We start from the raw sequence: 21,351 nt of genomic DNA, 5'->3' as shown, positions 1-21,351 counted from the left end.
GATGCAGAACAAGCAATTATTGGGCAGTGACCTATACTGCCATATTGTAATGTCATTCAGCCGTTGATTGTACTCAAAATAGTCCACACACATCCGAAAGATCCTCATGGTTATATGCATGGGTGAAAATCTCTGTAGGTCAACAAATATTTCCGTAAGCCACCCGATGAAGGAATCAAAGGCACATAGAAGTCTGTAACATTGGCTGTACCCTGATGTGCATGTGTAACATGTTGATGCGTCTCAGAAGCAGCAGTAATTGTGTTGTGTGCACAGATGGTGCAGCAGCACAACTGAACAAACAGGCCTGAGCTGTTACGGCACTGCCTGTACAAATCTGTGCTGTACGATAAAAGATTTCTGTGTTCGGTGCGTGTGATATAAATCCATTATGGACTTGCACAGGTTGAGTTTGATTCATGCCTCACATATCAGAGGCTGATTTTAAGGTAGTCTTGTTATTTGTGTAGATCTTTGACTGGTGTGAGGTTTTTGTCTGTCAGGGTTATCAGGAGGAACAGCTGTCTTAGTCCTTCCTCACTTGATAAATATTTGAGCTCATTTTTCCACCTGCTTATAATTTTTTCATCGCAGTTTATTTAATCAGATTCATTGTACCAGAATGAGACTCATTAACAGTAATTAATAAGTAAACAAACAGACAGGAAGAACAGCAGATACAGTGTTGAACGTGACACTGAAAGACACAATAAAACAAGACAAACTCACTGAGATGACTTGAAATGGGTTACAAATCATTAACAGTTTGGACTATTCTAAGTCAGTTTGAAGTGTCCATTATATTTATTAACTAAGGTATGCAAAATTAAACATCAGAAGGCTATATGTTGTTGTTTTACACTTATATTTGTGGATGCACCATATATTTGCACCATAGATGTTATCAGTTGACAGATTTTTTTCAGTCAATAATGAATCATTAATTGTTCATGTTTATTTTCTCTATTTGTACAATTATCTTACTATTTACCATCAGTTAATGCTTGCTTAATCTTTAATAACACCGTTAAATGTAATGTTTACAGAATCTCAAAATGAATATCCATTTTCCAAACTGTACATTACAGATTTGTGATGCTTGAATTCACGTGCAGCATCTGATATTAGCGTGTTTTCTTTTTTATTTATTTAGACTAAATAATATATAATTTCAATAACAACATGGCCATACCATGAAAATAATTAGCAGCTTACTAGTATTTTCAAGAAAAGTAAAATATGCATTTCTCTAGCTTTAAGTCTTTACATCATTACATATTTCATAAAATAATTATGTCAAAGGCACAACTAAACAATTTTATCTTCAAAAAGAAGACGCATTTAGGGAAAACTTCTGTTTGACTCTGTACTGAAACCTGATTTGTTCATGTTTGTTTAGCTGCACAAAACAATAGTGATTTAGCCTGTCAGAAAGGGTGGAGCCGACCTCTATATAAGTAAGCTCGGAGCGCCTTTCATCAGATAATTTTCCTTCAGTAACGAGGATCATCTCTTTGCTGACTCTGGAAGAAGCCAAGAAGAAGAAGAAGCTCTGCTCGCCGCCACGATCGAGGAAGCCCAGCAGTGAAGATACACCTGCAGCCATCCGTCGTTTGAAGAGCAATTTTCAGAGCGCAAATTTCCTGAAGAGCAAATATCAGTGTACGTTGCTGTCCAAATGTCACTCGCAGGCCACCTTGCTTCATAGGTATTATTGGGTCCGAACCTCCTGTACAGTGAGGGCTCTGAGAGTATATGTAGAGTGATCTAGCCTGTTTAGACAGTCAGAGCAGCTTTTTGTTTGCTTTGGAGGCCACCATAAGCAGGAGTTTCTATTGGTGAGATTTGCGGCAGGTCGCCGCAGTCCACATTTTCCAGATTTTACAACTTAGATGTCCCTGCCCTGCAGACGCAGATTCGAAGAAATTGCTATTCTTCCCCCTTTGGCAAAACTGGTTATATATGCTTCTCAGCTACTAGCTTGGGGTACATCATGTTCTTAGGGGCCCTTAATTAGCACTCAAAACCTTGGTTCTCTGAGATAAGGGAACGAGCATTGCATCACTTGCCACACAATAAGCTGCATGCGAATCGATGACTGTCGCTTCAGTCATATGATTTGGTGAATAGCACTCTGAGCCAATTTATATAGGGGTTGGCTCCACCCTTTTCCAGACCCTTAATGGCACCATTAAAGTACCATTGGTTTGTGCAGCTAACAGTACAGAGCAAAACAGAAGTTTTCCCTAAATGCGCCTTCACACAAAACTGGTTCGCTTAACTCAGGGAACTGAGGGTATATCAGTAACTGGAGCGTTCTTTACAAAGACTCAACATTAAATTGTTTACATGTGATATGCATGCACGCAAAAAAAATAAAAATAATAATCTGAAGATTTAAATAAGTAAAATCAAGCATTTCCACTGCAATCTTGCAGAATAAGGTTAATCTGCCTCCCTCAAATAATTCATCCAAGTGGTCTAACACATGTCTGCTTATTCACACTAATAAACGTCTCATTTTAAGACCGTGATATGATAACTGACATTTGCAAATTCGCAGTTTGATATCCAAACTATGAGGGCAGGTCTCCAGGAAGGTTGGTGGGGCTGCAGTTGGTGGAGGAGTTTGGAGAGTGTGTTGGACTGAGCTGAATGGCTGTGGTGTCCTGTAGGGTGGGCTCACTGGTCTCCATCTCGAACACGGCTCTGCCCATCCTCATCAATGGCCAATGGTCCCGTCCAGCAGACATGTGTGAGCTTTGTCTGATGGGTCGTCGACTGCAGATGCAACACGCTCCAAAGAATGAAAAGGCCACTAGGAGGAGGATGGGCCCGATGATAATGGGAGGGTTGTTTAAGGGCAGGAGTTTGGTAAAAGCGAGAGCACCCACTAGGGTGATGTTAATGCCCGCCAGCATGATGCAGAGCCCACAAGCACAGCAAAGAGCTGGCGAGGGCAACCCCTTAGAACGAAGTGCCCTCCTCTCACCTGACTGTGCATCTTCATGAGAGAAAACCATCCTCTCTAAATGCCACTGACTTTCCTGACCACTGCATAAAAAGAGAAAATGAGAGAAAGAGAAAACAATGAGGCGGTGAGCGGTAATGAGTATTATAGCGATGTGTTGGTCCAACATCCGCCTGTCTGTTCATGTGTCATGTCAGCACCGGCTGTGAGCCCAAACAATTCAATTAGTGCCAGCAACACCAGATGAGTCTGATGATGTGAAAGATTTGACTGCAAGGAAATTACACTACTATAAAACTTTATTACTCAGTATGTTTGCATTACCAGGCGTAACGGTTATGTAAATGTTTTAATCAGATGTTATGTCTGCATAAGGAATTTAATAATGATCATCATGGTTATTATTTATTATGTTTACATCATATACACCATGTATATTTTGCTCAACTGTTAAAAATTCTGAATTATTTACAACGTTTCACAATCAAAGTTATCATTCAAACTATTGAACTGATAGAATAGACAGATAGAGACAGACAGACAGACAGACAGACAGATATATAGATAGATAGATAGATAGATAGATAGATAGATAGATAGATAGATATACAGGCAGACAGACAGATAGACAGACAGACAGACAGACAGACAGATATAGAGACAAATAGATAGTTAGACAGAGACAGACAGATAGACAGATAGACAGATAGATAGATAGATAGATAGATAGAACATTCTATAGAAAATCTATCTACACTCAATGGTTTAGAGTTTTTTTTTTTGTCAAAACGATATATTTTCAATATGAAAACACTCAAAGTCCGTAAATAAACTGCGAGCAGCATTACTCTGAAAATGAACGACTTCCCGCGCTACGGGTAAAAATAATTTCTTTAAACTCACCAGAAGATGAGATTTCGTAGAGTTGGCCGGTATTGTCCTCTATTTCAGCGGATCTTCGGGAGATTCAGGTGATTCTCCGGGCTTCTGAACTTCAGCCGCAGGAGAAGCGCTTCTTCTCGCTCTGAGCGGATGGAGATGGAGTCATTCCGCTCATCACCGCTGGAGGCGCTCTCGAGCTCCGCTTCACCACTCCGGCATTCAGATGATACACGAATCCCTGTGTTAACCTTTAACGCTTTCAGGTTCGGCTAAAACATTACAACATACATGATGCACAATTTCTCCTCAAACACTTCTAGTAGAATATCAATACACTTGGAAACTATCATTAACATCTCCAGTTTCTCATGACACTGATACCCAAGGATCCACAAGGCATGTCTGCTCAGTCTCCTCCACAAGGCTAGAGAGGAATAAATACACGCTCTTTTCAGTGCAAGAAAGAATTGAGGAACCCTTTGGTTATAAGCTCTCAGGTCAGGGAAGATAGTATGCACTGGCTGTTTATCAAAGTCTCTTTAAGAGTAAGGGTATTCTGTAGTCTTTGTGTTTATTCAGGTCTTTTACATCACAATCATAAAAATTCTGTTATCCACAACAACAATCCACACTTGTTGCTGTATTAAGTGCATTGAATCAAGACTCAAGTGTCAGTGCAACCTGCTTTATTTCTCAAAATTGGAAAACCAAATGAACACCTCTGACCTATGAACTGTTCCCAGAGTTGTTAGGGTTAAATGGCCATTCCATAGACAGCATTTGTGAAAATCAGCATTTGATTCGCCATTAGAGTATCACACAAGCATTGAATACTGAGAACATAGCCATTGATGTGAGGTAGCGCCCTCTAGAGTCATCCCTGGTACATGAAACACTTCATCGTAAATGTACTTACATAACACATGGACAACCACTACATTCCATTTCATCTCAAGTCAAATAGCATTTTAAACAACAAATAACAGGAAAAATAATCGTGCATGTTTTGTAATTTGAAAGATAACTGAGAGGTAATTTAGTTATTTGGCACAATAGGAGCTCTGCCCCCCCCCCCCCCAAATGGCAAACATTACACTTAATACAAACAAAAGTAATAAAACGTACTCCATCTTATAACTAAATCAGCTATAGGACAGGCTCATCGCCCTGATGCATAGAAAAACAGTGCACTTTTACAACAAAACTAATTTTTTGAAAGTGGAACCATGAAAAAATATAATTTAAATAAAAAAATATAATCATCTGAAATCTGAAAAGATAAAAAATAAAAAACTTACTATGCAATATTTACTAACTATCTAAGCTGAAAGTGTACGGTCAAATGTATATTATACCTCATCAGCACCTTTGTTAAAGCAATAACTCTCAAATGCATTTCCACTTAAGACACATGGCAGCATGGCTTTACATAGCTCAAATAAACCAAAACATTATTCCCTCAACAATAACTGCAACTAGACTACAGCTAGACCCTATATAAAACACATAGAAAAATTGGAAAAGTAACAAAGCAAGATGTCCACTGCTTTATAGTAAATTTTAAAATGTTTAAACTTTTAAGTTTAAAAATGCTAATGTTAAATAAAAGCCTCACTGATATGGCAACAATAAAATCAACATCTGTAGAATACCCTCAGAGCTGAGCACCCTTTTTATATTAGACTGACAAACACTGCCAGCCATAAATATCTGGTAATAAATAATTAAAAAGCACAGTTTCTGATGCTTAAAATACATAAAACTCACATTACACAGAGCAAAAGACCTGTAAATAAATTAGAATTGTCTGGATGTTTTTGGTTTGTATATATAAGGCTAGTCTGTGCTACAAGTTGGTAGCACTAAGCCTGTGATGCATATACATGTGTGTTATGCACAAGTTAATGCCCATTCAGTTCACCAGAGAATGCATGTGTATGAAGGCTTATAACGCACTTTGGCGTGCACGAGTATAACAGGAGCATCTGTAGGGAGGGCAGGTGTCAGGTATTGGTGCGCAGTGCTTGAGACTGTGCTCTGCGACGGGCTAATCTAGAGTTAGATGGAGGGGAGAGCTTCATGGAGCAGACCACAGCACCAAAGTCCTCCTGCTCTTCCTCCTTCTGAGACAGCTGTCGATTGAACGCGATGGCTTCAGCGGCAAACTGAGTCAGGTCTTTAGTGCTGCAGTTTCTGTGGGTTCAACCAGAGAGACGGTTAGAAACATTGCAGAGACTGGAAAATATACTTAATCTACTGCATCGAAATCAAATACCTTTGTAGAACACGAGGAGTTTGAAGAACTCTTTCAGGTGCATTCTGAAATTGAAAGGAGTAAATAAAAATAATGTATATGATAAACATTTTGTGTATTATTACATTAGATTTTTATAATGTATACTTTCAACAAACGCTTGTGGTTGGTAAGTATATTTTTACCAAAAAAAAAAATAGAAGAAAAAAAAACTAATTTTATTTCAATATCAAATAATGGTGACTGTTTAAATATACTTTCAAATATAATTATTTCTGTGATGAAAAGCTTTGACAAACATAAGAAACTCCTGTAAAAAACATTTAAAAAAATCTTTTTTAGATACGTAAAGTACTAAGAACGTTTCTGTATTATCAGTTATCATCCCATATTGGCCATCCCTGTTAAAGATGAAATCATGAAGTCTTCAAGAAAAATTAAGCTAAACACTCACCCCTTGCACCCAGGGATGCTTCAGGACCTGAGCAGCACTCAGCCGTAGAGTAGCATCTCGCACCAGCAGCCGCGAGATCAGATCTTTAGCATCGGCCGAGATCTGAGCCCAAACTCCATCCCTAAATTCATACTTCCCCTCCTGAATCCTCTCAAACAGGTTGTTCTGAACAGGAGAGGACAACACTGCTTAGTTGTCTTCAATGGATGAAGTGAATACTCAACATTTAAGGAGAAGAACACCAAGGCACTCGAATTGTAGTGAAAAGCTTTTCACTACAATTCGAGTGCCTTGGAGTTCTTGTCCTTAAATATATACTATCATACAACCAAAAAGCACCGAGATTTCAATCCCCATGCAGCACAGTGCTTTGATGAATACTCAACATTTTTAAACTAGTGTGTGCTTTACCTGGCAGGCCCGACACGTCTCTCCTCGTTCCCAGCCGCAGTTGGTGCCGCAGTGGCCAGTGAAGGGAGGACTCCCGCTGAGCAGGATGTAGAGAATCACTCCAAGGCTCCAGAGGTCACAGCGCTTATCATAGAACGAAGCCTCATCCGTAAAGACCTCCACCACCTCAGGAGCCATGTACTCTGCCGAGCCACACTACAGGACAAAACACATCCCTCAAAACAAGCCACTCCACAATTTTACAGTTCTAGAATGCTCATTAATGTAAGGACGCGGTTACCGGCGTGGTGAGCTCAGGGGTAGTTATTGGGGTGCAGGCACTGTTTAGCTTTACTCCACTCCCGAGATCAAAATCACAGATTTTCACAGGAGACACCTGAGGAACAGCAAAAAACTCAATACAATTAAAACTGGCTATATACATACAATGCATACACTACTAGAGGTGGGTGATATCATAAAGACCTTATTTAAAGCAACTATATTGTGATGTATATCGTTACATGGAATAAAATGACTCATAATGTGATATAAGATTTCAGTCATATCGCCAATCCCTTTACACTACTGTTCACAGGTTTGGGTTCTGTAGCCAGACAAACTATGCATGTTACCTTATCAGTATATTCACACAGGAATATTTTCAGGCTTAAGGTCCCGGTGAGCGATTCCTGTGAAAAGAGTGAGACGAGTCTGAGTAAACACACTCGCAGTGATTCATGGTCCCTGGGCCACAGAGTCAAAGTAGAGTTTTCACCTTTGTTGTGCAGAAAGTCCAGTGCATGTGCTATATCCCTGACTACATGACTTGCCTCTCTCTCATCAAAGTACTTTCGACTCTGGATGTGTGTTAAAATGGAACCTTAGAGGGAAAGAGAAAACTCTTCAGAAACGAATAACCGAGAATGAGAATGCATCTGTGTGTAACTTCTAGACAACTGTACAGTACCTCCGAGCAACTTCTCAAACACCAGATAGAAACAGCAGTCATCTTCAAAAAACTGAATGAGCTCCAGAATGTTCCTATTGAGAAGAACACGATGCATGCAGGTGAGCAGTTATGTGTAATAATAACTACAATCAATTATGAAGTGAGGTATAATGAGCACTGTTGAATAAGATCATACTTATATCCTTGACACTGGTAAAGCGTCTCCACCTCTCTGAAAACTCTACTGCGACTGTGACCAGAGTTCTTCTCAATTATCTGAGAAACATAACCACACGTTACACACAAAATAATTTATGTTTGTTTGACAAAGAACTACTCTGTTATTTTTCTAAATATTTACTATTTTAGTATCATTATCTTATGAAAGTACAGGGTTTCTGAATGTTTTACGAAGATAAATTTACACCTTTTTAAAGACCTTTTTAACACCAAAGTAAATAAAATTTAGGCAGCACAATTGTATTAACAATTGTTGCAACACTTAAAATACAACTTCCAACCAATCTCCATCACTTTTTAGTTAATAAAAAAAAGCTAATTGTTTGAATAGCTGTCATTAGAATATCGATCACATCTGATCACACTTGCAAACAAAATATGCTCTTAATCTGTAGCTTTGTCTTGTATTCCAGAGCAAATTACTAAAACTTTTAGGAAATCGAAAAACATTTACTTAAACTATTTAACTGTTTTCAGTTAAACTGATCAAAATGAAGAGGGTTTGCTTATTAAAAAATAATAAATATCTGCCAGTGAGCTCAGAAAAATCAACTTAATTTCAAGGGAAACAAGGTTTTATTCCCCATTGATAGATGTTTGTTCTTGTTTTAAACATAAACTCACTTCATTTTGTCCAATTTCTCAGAAAACAATGCTTAATTATTTCATTTTGCATCTCATGCAAATTAATCTTGATGTAAGGATATTTGTATTGGAAAACATTACAAAACACTGAGGGAAATTGCCTTTTTGCAGTGCATGCAACATTTAATACCATGACTTCTTGATTTTAAGACTTTCTGCTCTGATTTAAGGCTTTCACTTGTGGAAGGGCAAATTAAAGACTTTAAAACCTTTTTAATACCCACAGAAACCATGTAATTGTAACTACAAAATCATGGGGGGGGGAAATCCTCTCACCTTGACAGCATACTCATTGCCGTTCTGTAAACTCACACAGCCCTGGACTTTAGCATAAGCTCCCTGACCCAGCAGCTCGTCCGTCAGCTTGTACAGATCTACAAAACACACACACTTGTGAGTTTACTCATTTTAACCAATCAGGAACTGTTGCAATCACACATTTCAAAAGATCCGATGATGCACGATACAGATTATACAGACTGCATGCTAAGAATAAACCACAGAACAAAAAGGTGCACATTATGAACACTTATAAGAGTTTTTGTCAAGTTCTAGATGGTTTAGTACCACTAAATTTGCCAGTGAAACTGTCTGCAGCCCTAGTTCTGCGTTTCTTCTTCCGCCGTGTATCCGGGTTGGTGATGGTGATTGGTTGACTGCTCTCCATTCCTAATACCAAAATACACAATAACACAAAACCACCAGATGTTACATCACAGGTTCTTAGGTATTCTGTCAGAATGTAGTTTTTTTAAATGACTGGATGATTTTTGCGGGGCTGTTGGGGGCATGAGAGATCAGACTATGGCTCTCCACCTGGCCAGATGCCAGAGCGCTATTGGTTATCTGAGATAAATTTACATTCAAAACAAAGTAATGTGTTAAAGAACACAAACAGCAATCAATGCTTATTTAATTCTAGAGACATATAGGGTGCAACAGTCGGGTTGCAGAAATAAAACTCCCATTCATTTTCTCCAAAGGGGAGCTGATTTTGAATGAAAACTTTTAAACCTGTAAACAAGGTTGTTAAGTGATCGGATTATACTTTACACATCAGTTCGCATTATTAAAAGTTTTTAAAAGCTCTTTTTTTTGTCTTTTTCATTCAAATCAAAGTTTTTGTTGTGAGTCATAGTTTTGGTTCTTGGTATAAAGCCTTTTTAAATATGCCTATATGAAAATAATTGGGGAAAATACTTCCGAAACCAAGTCTGCTGGGAAAAAAGCTTATTTGCGATATGCAAAGCATCAAGCATAAACACAACAGGTGTTTACTTGAGCATTTCCAATGGAGTAAACAAGAGCCAGGCGGTCACTGACATTCACATGCCCACAGATATGACCTTGTGTGCTTTATATGCTTCCCTATAAAAGTTTAAAGACTAAAGGATCATCGTATTTTACGTTAGCAGTTCACTATCGATATAAAAGAAAGAGAAAGTGAACACTAGGTGTGTGCACTTATCAAATTTCTCACCGAACAAGGCTCACGTGACTAATGTGTGCACCTATGTCTAGCATGGAATGCATATACTAGACTGTCAGTTCTGTTTTACTTATTTACCCGCTGTTTGAGACTCACAAACAAGTCAAGAGCCGGTTTTAAGTTAAATCGTGACACTGACGTGATATGAGCAGTGGAGCAGCTGAAGGTCCGCGATCATTCCAGAAGCCGCGCGAGACGGAACCGTGACAGCTGCGTGAAAGTAGGCTGCGTGAAATCAATTTAGAGCTATTTAACTACTTAGTTTCCGCACTGAGAAGCGATGTCACCGTCCTGACGAGTTTGGTCGAGTTCCTGTCATCTGGCTGTTGCTGCTGAGGGGAAAATCCACCACACTCAACAGGATATGTTACGGTTTTACATAATTAAAGATAAATTAAGGTGGACTGAATGATAAGTGGCATATAGGGAAATAATACAATTATAAATCGTAGTATTTGAGATATCGCCATTCGTTGAAAAATAGCCTAATAACGGTTTTTGGTAGTGGGAATATTGGATGAGTATATAAGGGCTTGAGAAATTAACATATTTAAAGCAACAGTAGATGTCAAAACTGACTGATAAAGAACAATTCATTCAAAAATACTGATAAAATTACAAACCCGATTGCTTTTCTTTTCTCTGTGTTTAATGAAATTACATGTTATATTATGCTGAATGATAACCACGGTCGCCATTCACTTTCACTGCTCAATGAAAGTGAATGGAGACCGAGGATATCAGTCCCTTTTTTATGCTTCACGAAGACTGAATCAACTGACAGAATTCTTTTTGGAGTGAACTGTCCCTTTAAAAAAAAGAAGAACTGTAAAATGTAGTACGAAAAAAAAAGCAACAAGTTTTAGATAATTAATTAAGTGTAACAGTGTCGGCAGAATTGTAATGGCACCAACCAAAAAGATAATCCTTTTTGAGTAACTGAAAATCTCCAAATAGTTGACTGTGATAACTCTCGCGTTTTAAAGAATTAAGGAACGTTACGAGCGTTTGTTATTGCGATCTATTATTTTATTGGCGCGAATCACGCGACCCGTTAAAGCCATATCATGACACAGATGTAAACATCAGCGAGCTGACCTTAGTATAGCTATTTGAGCTCGTGTAACAAACCAGTTATGTAAGTTATACGTTATACATGTTATGCATATAAAAAATAAAAAGACACAAACCTGGAAATTGTGGCCGAATGAGTCTAGCTGTGCTGTAACAATAACTGCCTCCACCATCCTGCGCTGAACAGCAGCAGACAGTGAAGAGGAGGAGGAGGAGGACATCCCAAAAGCGCCAACTGCCCTCCTACTGTTGAACGCTGTGGGGCATTTGCGAATCATACTATGATGACGAGTTGGTTCATGAATATTAATTAGGTTACATGATTGGGCGTACAGGGGAGACTACGAAGTCACGTAAGCATGAGCTAATGAATATTCATAATCTTAGACTGCGCTGACACGAATTTGATTCATATTCGTATTTCACACTGGAGAAATACCGGTTTCACTCACAGACAGACTATAAGTTTAGGGGGAATGCAGGATTGCTGGCGGTCAAATTTAATGATTAGACTCATACAAGGAATGAAACTCGATCTTTTAATGTTAACGTTGACTTCCGTGTCAGTAGTGGAGAGTCATCATAAAGGAGTTATGCAATCGCTACTGTGACGCAGCTGTTATGCTGTTATGTATTATTTTATTGAATCAGACTGTACTTTTATATTTCTTTAGATTTGTTACGTTGAATACATCTTTATGTAGGGTAGTTGTCCTCACACACACAGGAATGTCTTAAATTAATATTTCATTGTTATGAGAAAGTTATGTTTTGGATTTTCTGATCCAATAAATAAGAATAAAGAAAGAATTGACATTTAAAATGTTTGTATTTTAAACTTGCATGCAAAAAATTCATTGGCATTAAAACAGCACATTGTCAGAACAAAATATCTGAAATAAGAATACATTGGGTACTTATTCATCCTCAGTCACTATCTATGGTAATGGTTTCTTACTGCACATGCCCTGGTTAAATAAAGATACTAGCAAAGGCTTCTGCCCCTGCACTGGCACAGACACGAAAGAGCAAGAATTCAACCTCTCAAACTTGGCAGAAGTTTTAGACATCCCATTTCCAGACATATTATCCTCAGGAACAAATATTTAAACGGTTCTTTGGAGTCACGTGGTGAAATGCTCAAAAAAATGTATGCAGAATACTAAGCAATCAATGCATCTTTTCAGATCACAGCTCCAAAATATGAGATACAGTACATAAACAATTACTCTCTCAAGAACATGCATTGAATTACTGGACCCAAAAGTATTTCAGTAAGAAGCACAGATGAATTGCATTTTAGCTCATTTGTGAGTCTCTGATCTCGCCTGATCTCACATCAGGCCTTTGGTCTGAATGTTTGACATTTGGATTCCCATCCGTTCTCCACATCTTTCAGTTACAGATCTTCTCTGTCATTTCTTTCTGTGGAGACAGAAAGGACAATGTTATTAGGACATACATGTCAAGCATTTGCAATGTGCTGTCAGCATCTAGTTGTTCATAAATCTTGCCAGTTAACTAAAGCAAAGCGCAGTCTTCTAACTGCCACTATCATAATTTATTGTTTTGTGCCTAATAACATTAACACAGTCGCTAAAATTGGTTGTTAATTCACTTTTCAGTGCTTATTACTGTTCTGTTCACACACAGTTCAGAAATTCAATGCAGCATGTCCACAACCGAAGTGTACAATTAGTTGTTAATGACGTATTATTTAAATGCATATCAGTGTTTTGTCATTACTGTATGTGCAATGAAAGAAATTATAGGGAATGTTTTGACTCATAGTGCTGTGAGATCTTGCTAGAAAAAACTCCTAAAACACACATCCAAACATGAATTCTAATCCACATACCAAAATAAAGTGACCTGCATCTGCTTCTTTATTAACTCTGTAAACCAAAACATAAACAAAATACAACGGCTCTTTAGTCGGTGGTTTAGTTAAAACCACTGAACACAACGAGCCTTAAGTTTTCTTTTGTTTGGTAAACTTGTGTTATGAAACAGCACCCAGGTTGCCATGTCTACCCATTATAAGCAATGCTTATTAAGTGTTTAAGGCCTTGTTGTTTGGGGTCAGCAAATGTTTTAGAGATAACAATGTAGGCAGGTATATGTCATGATATTTTAGTATGTGCTTATTTCCAAGATAACAGATTTGGATCTTGCGTTTTTATAGTAATATCTGGCAACACAGAGTCAAGCTGTTCCTCCTTCCCTGTGATTGCTTGCACCACAATTCTGATATGTATTTAAATACATTAGTTCGGTTTTGTTCATTGCATAGAATTTCTGTAAATGTGGTACTTTTTTTAATTGTCACTGCCGTAAATCACTGAACTGTTCGTGTACAGAACAGGATTAAGCACTAAAAGGTAAAGTGAAAGCTGCAGTGTATGTGATCACAGTAATGAAAGCACAGTGCTCTCACAAGCGGCTCCAGCTCCGAGTGGTCGATGAGGCTGAACTCAGAGATGAAGTAGTAGTAGTGTTTGTAGCAGGTGTTGATGTGGGCCTCAGCTCCCATACTACAGATCATGTCAAAGTGATGGATGTACACGTGTACAAAAACCCGAAACAGGCGGCTCAGTATCTTCTTGCACACCTGCTGAAAGTTCTTTGGAAAAGGGACTCCTAAAATCAGAAGAAAACCAGCATCACACTCAAATCACATCACATTCACATCGCTGTATGATTTTCTTCCATGAGAAAATTCAAATGCTATTTTAGGAGAGAAAGCACACAAAGTATGTCTCGAGGGTTTACGGCCAATAGTTCAGTCTGTGGAATTATGAATAGTTGGCAGTGCTTATAAGTATAGCTTCTGTAACTCTATCCAGTAATATTTTTTCAGACAGAAGTATGTGTCTGGTGTTCCCTGGCCCCACAAATTATACAGCAATTCCTGAGAAGCGTAACTGGGTCATTTACTGTTAATATTTCTACGTCTAACTGTTTTTGTCTTATTTCCATTCATTTGTGTATCTCTGCTCAATTATTAATATATTAAGCTTTTCATAGTGATTAACTTATTACGGAGCCCCGTACATGACATGCAAGAAAAAATAAATAAATTGTGCGCACGATTTACTAATTCGTTCCCTCAATGTACTAAAATGTGAACACATTGAGGGAAAGTATTAGTAAATCGTGCACATGATTTAGCCTAATATTTTTTACTGCATGTCATGTGTGGGCTCCGTAACTTACAGAGCTTAACGGTCAATAAACAAATCGAGTGTCCACGATAAAGAAAACGAAAATCCAGTAATGCATATGTGCATTAAGTTCTTAGAAATTTGCTCTTTGTATAAGATATTTTCCTTATACCATAAATACTTATGATTTAAATAATTGTTTTAAAAATATTTATAAATAAATATATAAAAAAAAATTATATATATATATATATATATATATATATATATATATATATATATATACACACTTTAAATATTAAAAATATATATAATGTATTTTTTAATTTCATTGTTAATTCATAAAAATATTATACCATTTAATTTATTGAAAAGGATAAATTGTCAGATATTTGTAACTAAATATATCTGATAACAGTAACTAAAATTAACCTTAAAAAGCTCAACTAAAGAAACAAATAATAATAATAATTTGTTACTTGAAATAAAATAAATAAATAAATAAATATATATATATATATATATATATATATATATATATATATATATATATATATATATATATATATATATATATATAAACTACTAAAAATGATAAAACTAAAACTAAAATGAAAAATATAAAAATAAAAACCAATTCAAATTACTAATAAAAACTATAATATATCATAGTTTTTAATATATCATTGATTTTTCTGGAAAACATCTCTGACGTCACGTACCTACTCGTGTGGGAAAGATGTCCTCATTGTTGATGAGGGACTCGATCCAGTTCATCAGGAGGTTCATGTATATAAGAGCAGGCAGTTTGGTGGGCTTCTTGTATTGATCCCCATCCTGCCACCTGTATTCATAACGTGGCCCTCCAGACATGATGGGACAGCTCTTCTCAGTGCAGAACTCGCTCACGGTCCCGTAGATGAGGTTGATACGATTGAAGAAATCCACCACATGCACAGCTATCCAGTCATTAATGTTCTCCCCGTCTGGCAGCTGCACCACTTTCCTCAGGTCCAGGCCTGATTTCAGAGACGCTTGGGCTCTTTTGTACAGCTCAAAGCGCTGGGTTCCAGGTTCAAATCGCTTTCGAGGCCGGAACGTTTTGTCCTTGCTGAAAACCTGACCCAGGCACAGAGCCATTGCTGAACTGAGCAGGGAGACGGAGTCGTCAGATCCAATCAGGATCTGGAAGATTGTGATTTTTCACTCGTATGATTCCCTGGGTCCTCGTCACATCCAGTAGGGAGTTTCTAGAGAGTGGAAAAACATATAAATGTATATTTATGTATGTTTATGCAACTGGGAAAATGCAGTGATAACATTTATTACAATAACCATGGCACAAATGTGATAAATAAAAATAATTAATAGCTGTTCTGAGATCCTGAATGTTTATATAAACAGTAATATTATTAAATGTTATATTATTATTTAAAGGAATTGTTTTCTGTTTTCATATATTTTAAAAGGACATTTATTCATGTGACGCAAAGGCTGAATTTTCTAATTTAATAAGGGGTTAATAGTTGAAATCCTGGTCATATATGAATGGTAATATTGTGAAATATTATTACTGGTTAAAACTTGTTTTCATATATTTGCAAATGTAATTTGTTCATGTGAGCCAAAGCTGAAATTTCAGCTTACAAGTATTATTTTTCAAGAAGCATTCATAATTATTATCTGCGATGGAAACAATTTTAAGGAGTAATGTTTTTAAAGTAGAAACATTTTTAAGGATTCTCTAATAAATAGAACAGCATTTACTTGAACTAGAGATCTTATGACATTATGAACGTTTTTACTTTTTTTGCATCCTTACTGAATAAAAGTATTAATTTCTAAAAAAAATAAAAATAAATAAATACTGACCCCAAATCTTTGAATGGTATAGTGCAAGTAAAGTCCATTAACAGACCACCACAAACAAACATTTCTTCCTCTCTATACATTCAGTTTCCCTTTGTGTTTTTTTCACCATCACCATTACTTCCCGTGTTTGTTGGAAGTGGTTGAAATGAGATCCATTCTTCTGTGGATTTCAGAGCCATTTAGCCCTACACTCAAACCCTGATTCTGTTTCCATTTAACGTTCTGACAGTGTATCTGTGTTTGAGTCCATCCTTTCTTTATCTCTTTGATAAGTCTTGTCTTTCTTTCCCTCTCTGTTTCTCTCTCCTCCCACAAATCTATTCACACACACACACAAACAAAACAAAACATGCATTTCTGTCAGCTCATAGCTCATGTTGACTCACTTTGCAGGTCTGTTGCTGACACTTGTTGCTTTTACTGATAATAGATAGTATTTCATGCCATTAAAAGGCACTCAAAAAGCCTGCATTTCCATCACAGTTTTTTTATATGTAAAAAAGAAGATTTATATATTTGTCTATATATTTCTAATCAAACTGGTAAATATCCAGCCACTCTTTTAGGTAGATTTTGCAGTCTCACTTTAGATGTTAGCCTTAACTCAATTCATTCAACATGTGGAAGCAAAGAACAGAGGAGTCACTTGTCCACAGCAAACACTGACGTGTCTGATCATGCTTTTTCACACAAACTCTGACATTAACTCAAAGCATGGCAACAAAAGTTGCATCTCATCAATGAAAACAGATGAAAGCAAAGTAAAAAATGTAGACCTGGCTTTAATCCTGCCGTAGACACTTGGAATGTTGTGGGAAACCTGAAAAGATTCCCTCGCTCTCCTGTTCTCTCCGAGAGGGAGCAGAGCAAATCCAGAGAGTCCTGCGAGGATACTTTCTTGCATTCATCAGCCGGTCTTTGCCCTCCAAAACTCAGTTAGGAATAGGGTTTAGAGTGAAAAAGCAAGACGAAAAGTTACTTGGCTTCCGTTCCTGTGTATGATGTCATATCCTGATTCCGTTGTCTGTTTTTGTGTGTCTGTGTGTGCGTGTCATGTGTGCTCAGGGGCCGTGTGAAGTTAAAAGGAAGGATTTCGTTGGTGGTGGGAGGAGTCCAGTCCCACATCCTCACAAACTCCACTGTCTTTGGCCTTTAGTATGAATGGAAACTTGAGAGGACTGTATCCCAGTCTGTCTATTACTACAAACTACACACTTTCCTCTTTCTCAGACTTTTTTTTTTTACCAACTTTTTATAATGTATAATAAATTAATTTATCATAAAATGGCAAACATAATATGTAATGTATTGTTAAGTATATAAAAATGCATTCAATAAAATCACTTTAAAAAATCTATTTGCATTTATTATTTAAAATATTGTTAAAATAGCGTTGTTTTTTACGAAGCTCATCGGTCTGAAAAGTGAGGTGTGCTCTGATTGGCCAGCTATCCAGTGCGTTGTGATTGGCCGAATGCCTCCAGTGTGAGCGACGATACGAAAACATTAAAACCCATTATAAACAAGGCATTTGTTGCATCCAGTGGGGACATAATTACGGATTATAATGACTTATACTGTCTTTTTATGCAAATTTAAAACCATGTCTGCATTTGTTATCTGAATATTTGAGTTAATCTGTTCTGGAAAAGTGTTGTAAATACAATTTAACCACTTATTTCTAGTCGTGTCCTCTTTTGGAAGGCCAAACAAAGTAGTTTTGCATTCACAACAAAACACACAGCACCTTCACGACATGGCGGTGGCGGAAACAACAATACTATAGCTATTTTTTCTTTGCATGAACATTTGGGCGGCGTTATGCAAATCTTTCCACATCGTGACGTAGACATGTGGCGGCATGTTAGAACAAGCCGTTTTAAGAGGATGTGGTTGACTCTTAACTTTTATAAAGAATATTTCTTTGGATTTAAGACTTTAGTCTTTGCAAATTTACAGATCTTCTTTATGCACCGAGAGCTTGTAACACTCCAAAGAGAAAGGAAAAAATTTACATCTCATCATATGACCCCTTTAAAACTGATAAATTAAATCCGAAAACTATTAATACACTGAGCACTATATTGTGAAGAAATGTAATTACTTCTAGTAACCACTAGATGGAAGTAATGTTTTGTGTGCTGCCTGTCTTGGCCAGGACCTGCTTGTAAAAGAGTTTTATTTCCTGGTTAAATAACGGTCGAACAAAAGGAATTGGAGAGCTTAACTAAAGAGCTACTGACTGATGTCTGTTTACTAAAGTGTGTCATCCTGAGAAACTATTTCAACTATCGCCCTGACACCGTTTCAAGTTTGTCTAATCTGTGCTAGTCATCTTACTTGTCATCTTACAAATTCCCGTAATTTTTTTTGTGTATGTCATTCTGGAAGTCACACGGATATAAGGTCTATGCCACTTACGTAACATGAACGATGACAATAATATGTCATTTTAAACACCCGTTTTGAGGAAAATGTACTTTGTGTTGCACTACCTTAGATTTAATTAAGGGAATACTTAGGAAAACCGAGACTGAAGTATGTGCATGTATTACATGTGTTATGTCTTTTCATTTTCATATCAGCTGCAGACAAGAATTCTCCCGAATGTACCTCACTGCCTCAAGAAGCAGAACAGATAGATACAACAGACAGATAGATAGAAAAATAGGGAATCAGATAGACAGATAGATAGATAGATAGATAGATAGATAGATAGATAGATAGATAGATAGATAGATAGATCAAAAAATGAAGTATACTTATATTTGGAGACAGCCACTGCATGCTCTCTCTCTCTCTCTCTCTCTCTCTCTCTTTCTCTCTCTCTCTCTCTCTCTCTCTCTCTCTCAGAGGGCTGGGTTGAGGCTACAAAACACCTGAGGGGAAACGTGAGAGTACAGTTGGATTTCGGAAGCAGGGCAGGACGAATGCACCGTCATTCCATCGTGAAGAGCTCTGAGACGAGCTCTGCTTCTTCATTTCACAGGTTGGTTTGTCCCGACAGATGTACATAGATAGTAAAGGAAGGTAATATTTTATGAGAGTTTAGAAAATTAACGTGTGTTTTTTTTTTTTTGTGGTGCCTGGTTAGATGAACAATTCAGCGTTCATTCGCTTTGATTGGTTAGATGACTTAATTTACGCTTCTAAGAACGAAATTTCAGTTTTATGAATAAAAGTGTCATTTTGGAGAAGTACAGCAACTTCTGTTTGCCACGCCTCTCAAAAGCTGTGATTGGTCTAATCTCGGCTCGCGATCCCGTTCTTTCCTTTCTTTTGTTCAGGTGTGTCGTAAGAGGTCGTGATCGGAAGGAACCAAAAGCATTTTAACGATCTCCTGATAGCACTTGAACCGGTTACAGGTGAGTCCTAAATGATTTAAGACATCTTCTGTAGTTCAGTTCTATAAAACGTGTATTGCCATGGGAGATTTGCTGTATAACTTCGTATTGTGACTAACTATGCAAATGTAAAATACCAGAAGTGTAGTTTATAAAGGTGCATCTCAGTGAATTAGAATGTTTAGGAAAAGTTCATTTAATCAATTTCTACTCAAAATGTGACACTCGTGTATTAAATAAATTAAATGCACATAGACTGAAGTAGTTTAAGTCTTTGGTTCTTTTAATTTAGATGGTTTTGGCTCACATTTAACAAAAACATACCAATTCACTATCTCAACAAATTCTTCGTAAGACCAATAATAAAAAGTAAAATAAAAAACCTTTTAGTGAATTGTTGGCCTTCTGGAAAGTATGTTCATTTACTGTACATGTACTCAATACTTGGTAGGGGGTTCTTTTGCTTTAATTACTGCCTCACTTCAGCGTGGCTTGGAGGTGATCAGTTTGTGGCACTGCTGAGGTGGTCTGGAAGCCCAGGTTTCTTTTACAGTGGCCTTCAGGTCATCTGCATTTTTTTGGTCTTTTGTTTCTTATTTTCCTCTTGACAATACTCCATAGATTCTCTCTGGGGTTCAGGTCTGTTGAGTTTACTGGCCATTCAAGCACACCAACACCATGTTCATTTAACCAATTTTTGGTGCTTTTGGCAGTGTGGGCAGGTGCCAAATCGTGCTGGAAAATTAAATCAGCATCTTCAAAAAGCTGGTCAGCAGAAGGAAGCATGCAGTGCTCCCAAATATTTTGGTAAACAGGTGCAGTGACTTTGGTTTTCAAAAAACACAATGGACCAACACCAGCAGATGACATTATACCCCAAATCATCACAGACTGTGGAAACTTAACACTCGACTTCAAGCAACTTGGGCTATGAGCTTCTCCACCCTTCCTCCAGACTCTAGGAGCTTGATTTCCAAATGAAATACAAAACTTGCTCTCACCTGAAAGGAGGACTTTGGACCACTGGGCAACAGTCCAGTTCTTCTTATCCGTAGCCCAGGTAAGACTACTCAGGAGTGGCTTAAGAAGAGGAATACGACAACTGTAGCCAAATGCCTTGACACGTCTGTGTGTGGTTGCTCTTGATGCCTTGACCCCAGCTTCAATCCATTCCTTGTGAAGTTCACTCCAATTCTTGAATCGATTTTTCTTGACAATCCTCATAAGGCTGCGGTTCTCTCGGCTGGTTGTGCATCTTTTTCTTCCACACTTTTTCCTTCCACTCAACTCTCTGTTAACATGCTTGGATACAGCCAGCTTCTTTGGCAATGAATGTTTGTGGTTTACCCTCCCTGTGAAGCGTGTCAATGATTGTCTTCTAGATCAGCAGTCTTCACCATGATTGTGTAGCCTAGTAAACCAAACTGAGAGACCATCTTTAAAAGCTTAGGAAACCATTGCAGGTGTTTTGAGTTGATTAGCTGATTGACATGTCACATATTCGAATTTGTTGAGCTAGTGAATTGGTGGGTTTTAGTTAAATGTGAGCCAAAATCATCACAATCAAAAGATCCAAAGACTTAACTACTTCAGTCTGTGTTCACTGAATTTATTTAATAC

The 21,351-nt window shown here is 37.5% G+C and overlaps 2 protein-coding genes and 1 long non-coding RNA gene across 4 annotated transcripts; 1 reads left to right on the top strand and 2 right to left on the bottom strand.

Annotated features, from left to right (window-relative positions):
* Positions 1–4,526: 4,526 nt before the first annotated feature.
* Positions 4,527–11,604, bottom strand: LOC113110670 (MAP kinase-interacting serine/threonine-protein kinase 1-like). The gene is given in 13 exon segments (XM_026274801.1): positions 4,527–6,046; positions 6,129–6,172; positions 6,562–6,726; positions 6,973–7,167; positions 7,253–7,348; positions 7,587–7,607; positions 7,609–7,643; positions 7,730–7,834; positions 7,922–7,995; positions 8,100–8,179; positions 9,065–9,162; positions 9,356–9,457; positions 11,468–11,604. Coding segments are annotated over 12 exon segments (1,203 nt in total). The 5' UTR covers positions 9,456–9,457; positions 11,468–11,604; the 3' UTR covers positions 4,527–5,856.
* A 557-nt stretch (positions 11,605–12,161) lies between these two features.
* On the bottom strand, positions 12,162–19,203 carry LOC113110679 (MOB kinase activator 3C). 2 transcript variants are annotated; one of them, XM_026274818.1, is made up of 4 exons: positions 19,150–19,203; positions 15,238–15,765; positions 13,789–13,991; positions 12,162–12,776 (listed from the first exon to the last, which is right to left on the bottom strand). In XM_026274818.1, exons 2-4 carry the CDS (start codon positions 15,653–15,655, stop codon positions 12,747–12,749), a joined length of 651 nt encoding a protein of 216 aa, XP_026130603.1. In that variant the 5' UTR covers positions 15,656–15,765; positions 19,150–19,203; the 3' UTR covers positions 12,162–12,746. The 2 variants fall into 2 exon arrangements, with proteins under 2 accessions (XP_026130603.1, XP_026130602.1); XM_026274817.1 differs by lacking the exon at positions 19,150–19,203 and adding an exon at positions 17,164–17,705.
* LOC113110690 (uncharacterized) lies at positions 18,427–19,784 on the top strand. The gene is made up of 3 exons (XR_003293189.1): positions 18,427–18,698; positions 19,241–19,376; positions 19,675–19,784. It is a non-coding gene; the product is annotated as an uncharacterized LOC113110690 (long non-coding RNA).
* The last annotated feature ends 1,567 nt before the right edge of the window (positions 19,785–21,351 follow it).

The sequence above is a fragment of the Carassius auratus genome, chromosome 11 (assembly GCF_003368295.1).
Source record: "Carassius auratus strain Wakin chromosome 11, ASM336829v1, whole genome shotgun sequence".
In the NCBI taxonomy this organism is placed as follows: domain Eukaryota; kingdom Metazoa; phylum Chordata; class Actinopteri; order Cypriniformes; family Cyprinidae; genus Carassius; species Carassius auratus.
Note: the sequence above shows the minus strand (reverse complement) of the source record. Positions and strands in the feature narration are given on the sequence as shown.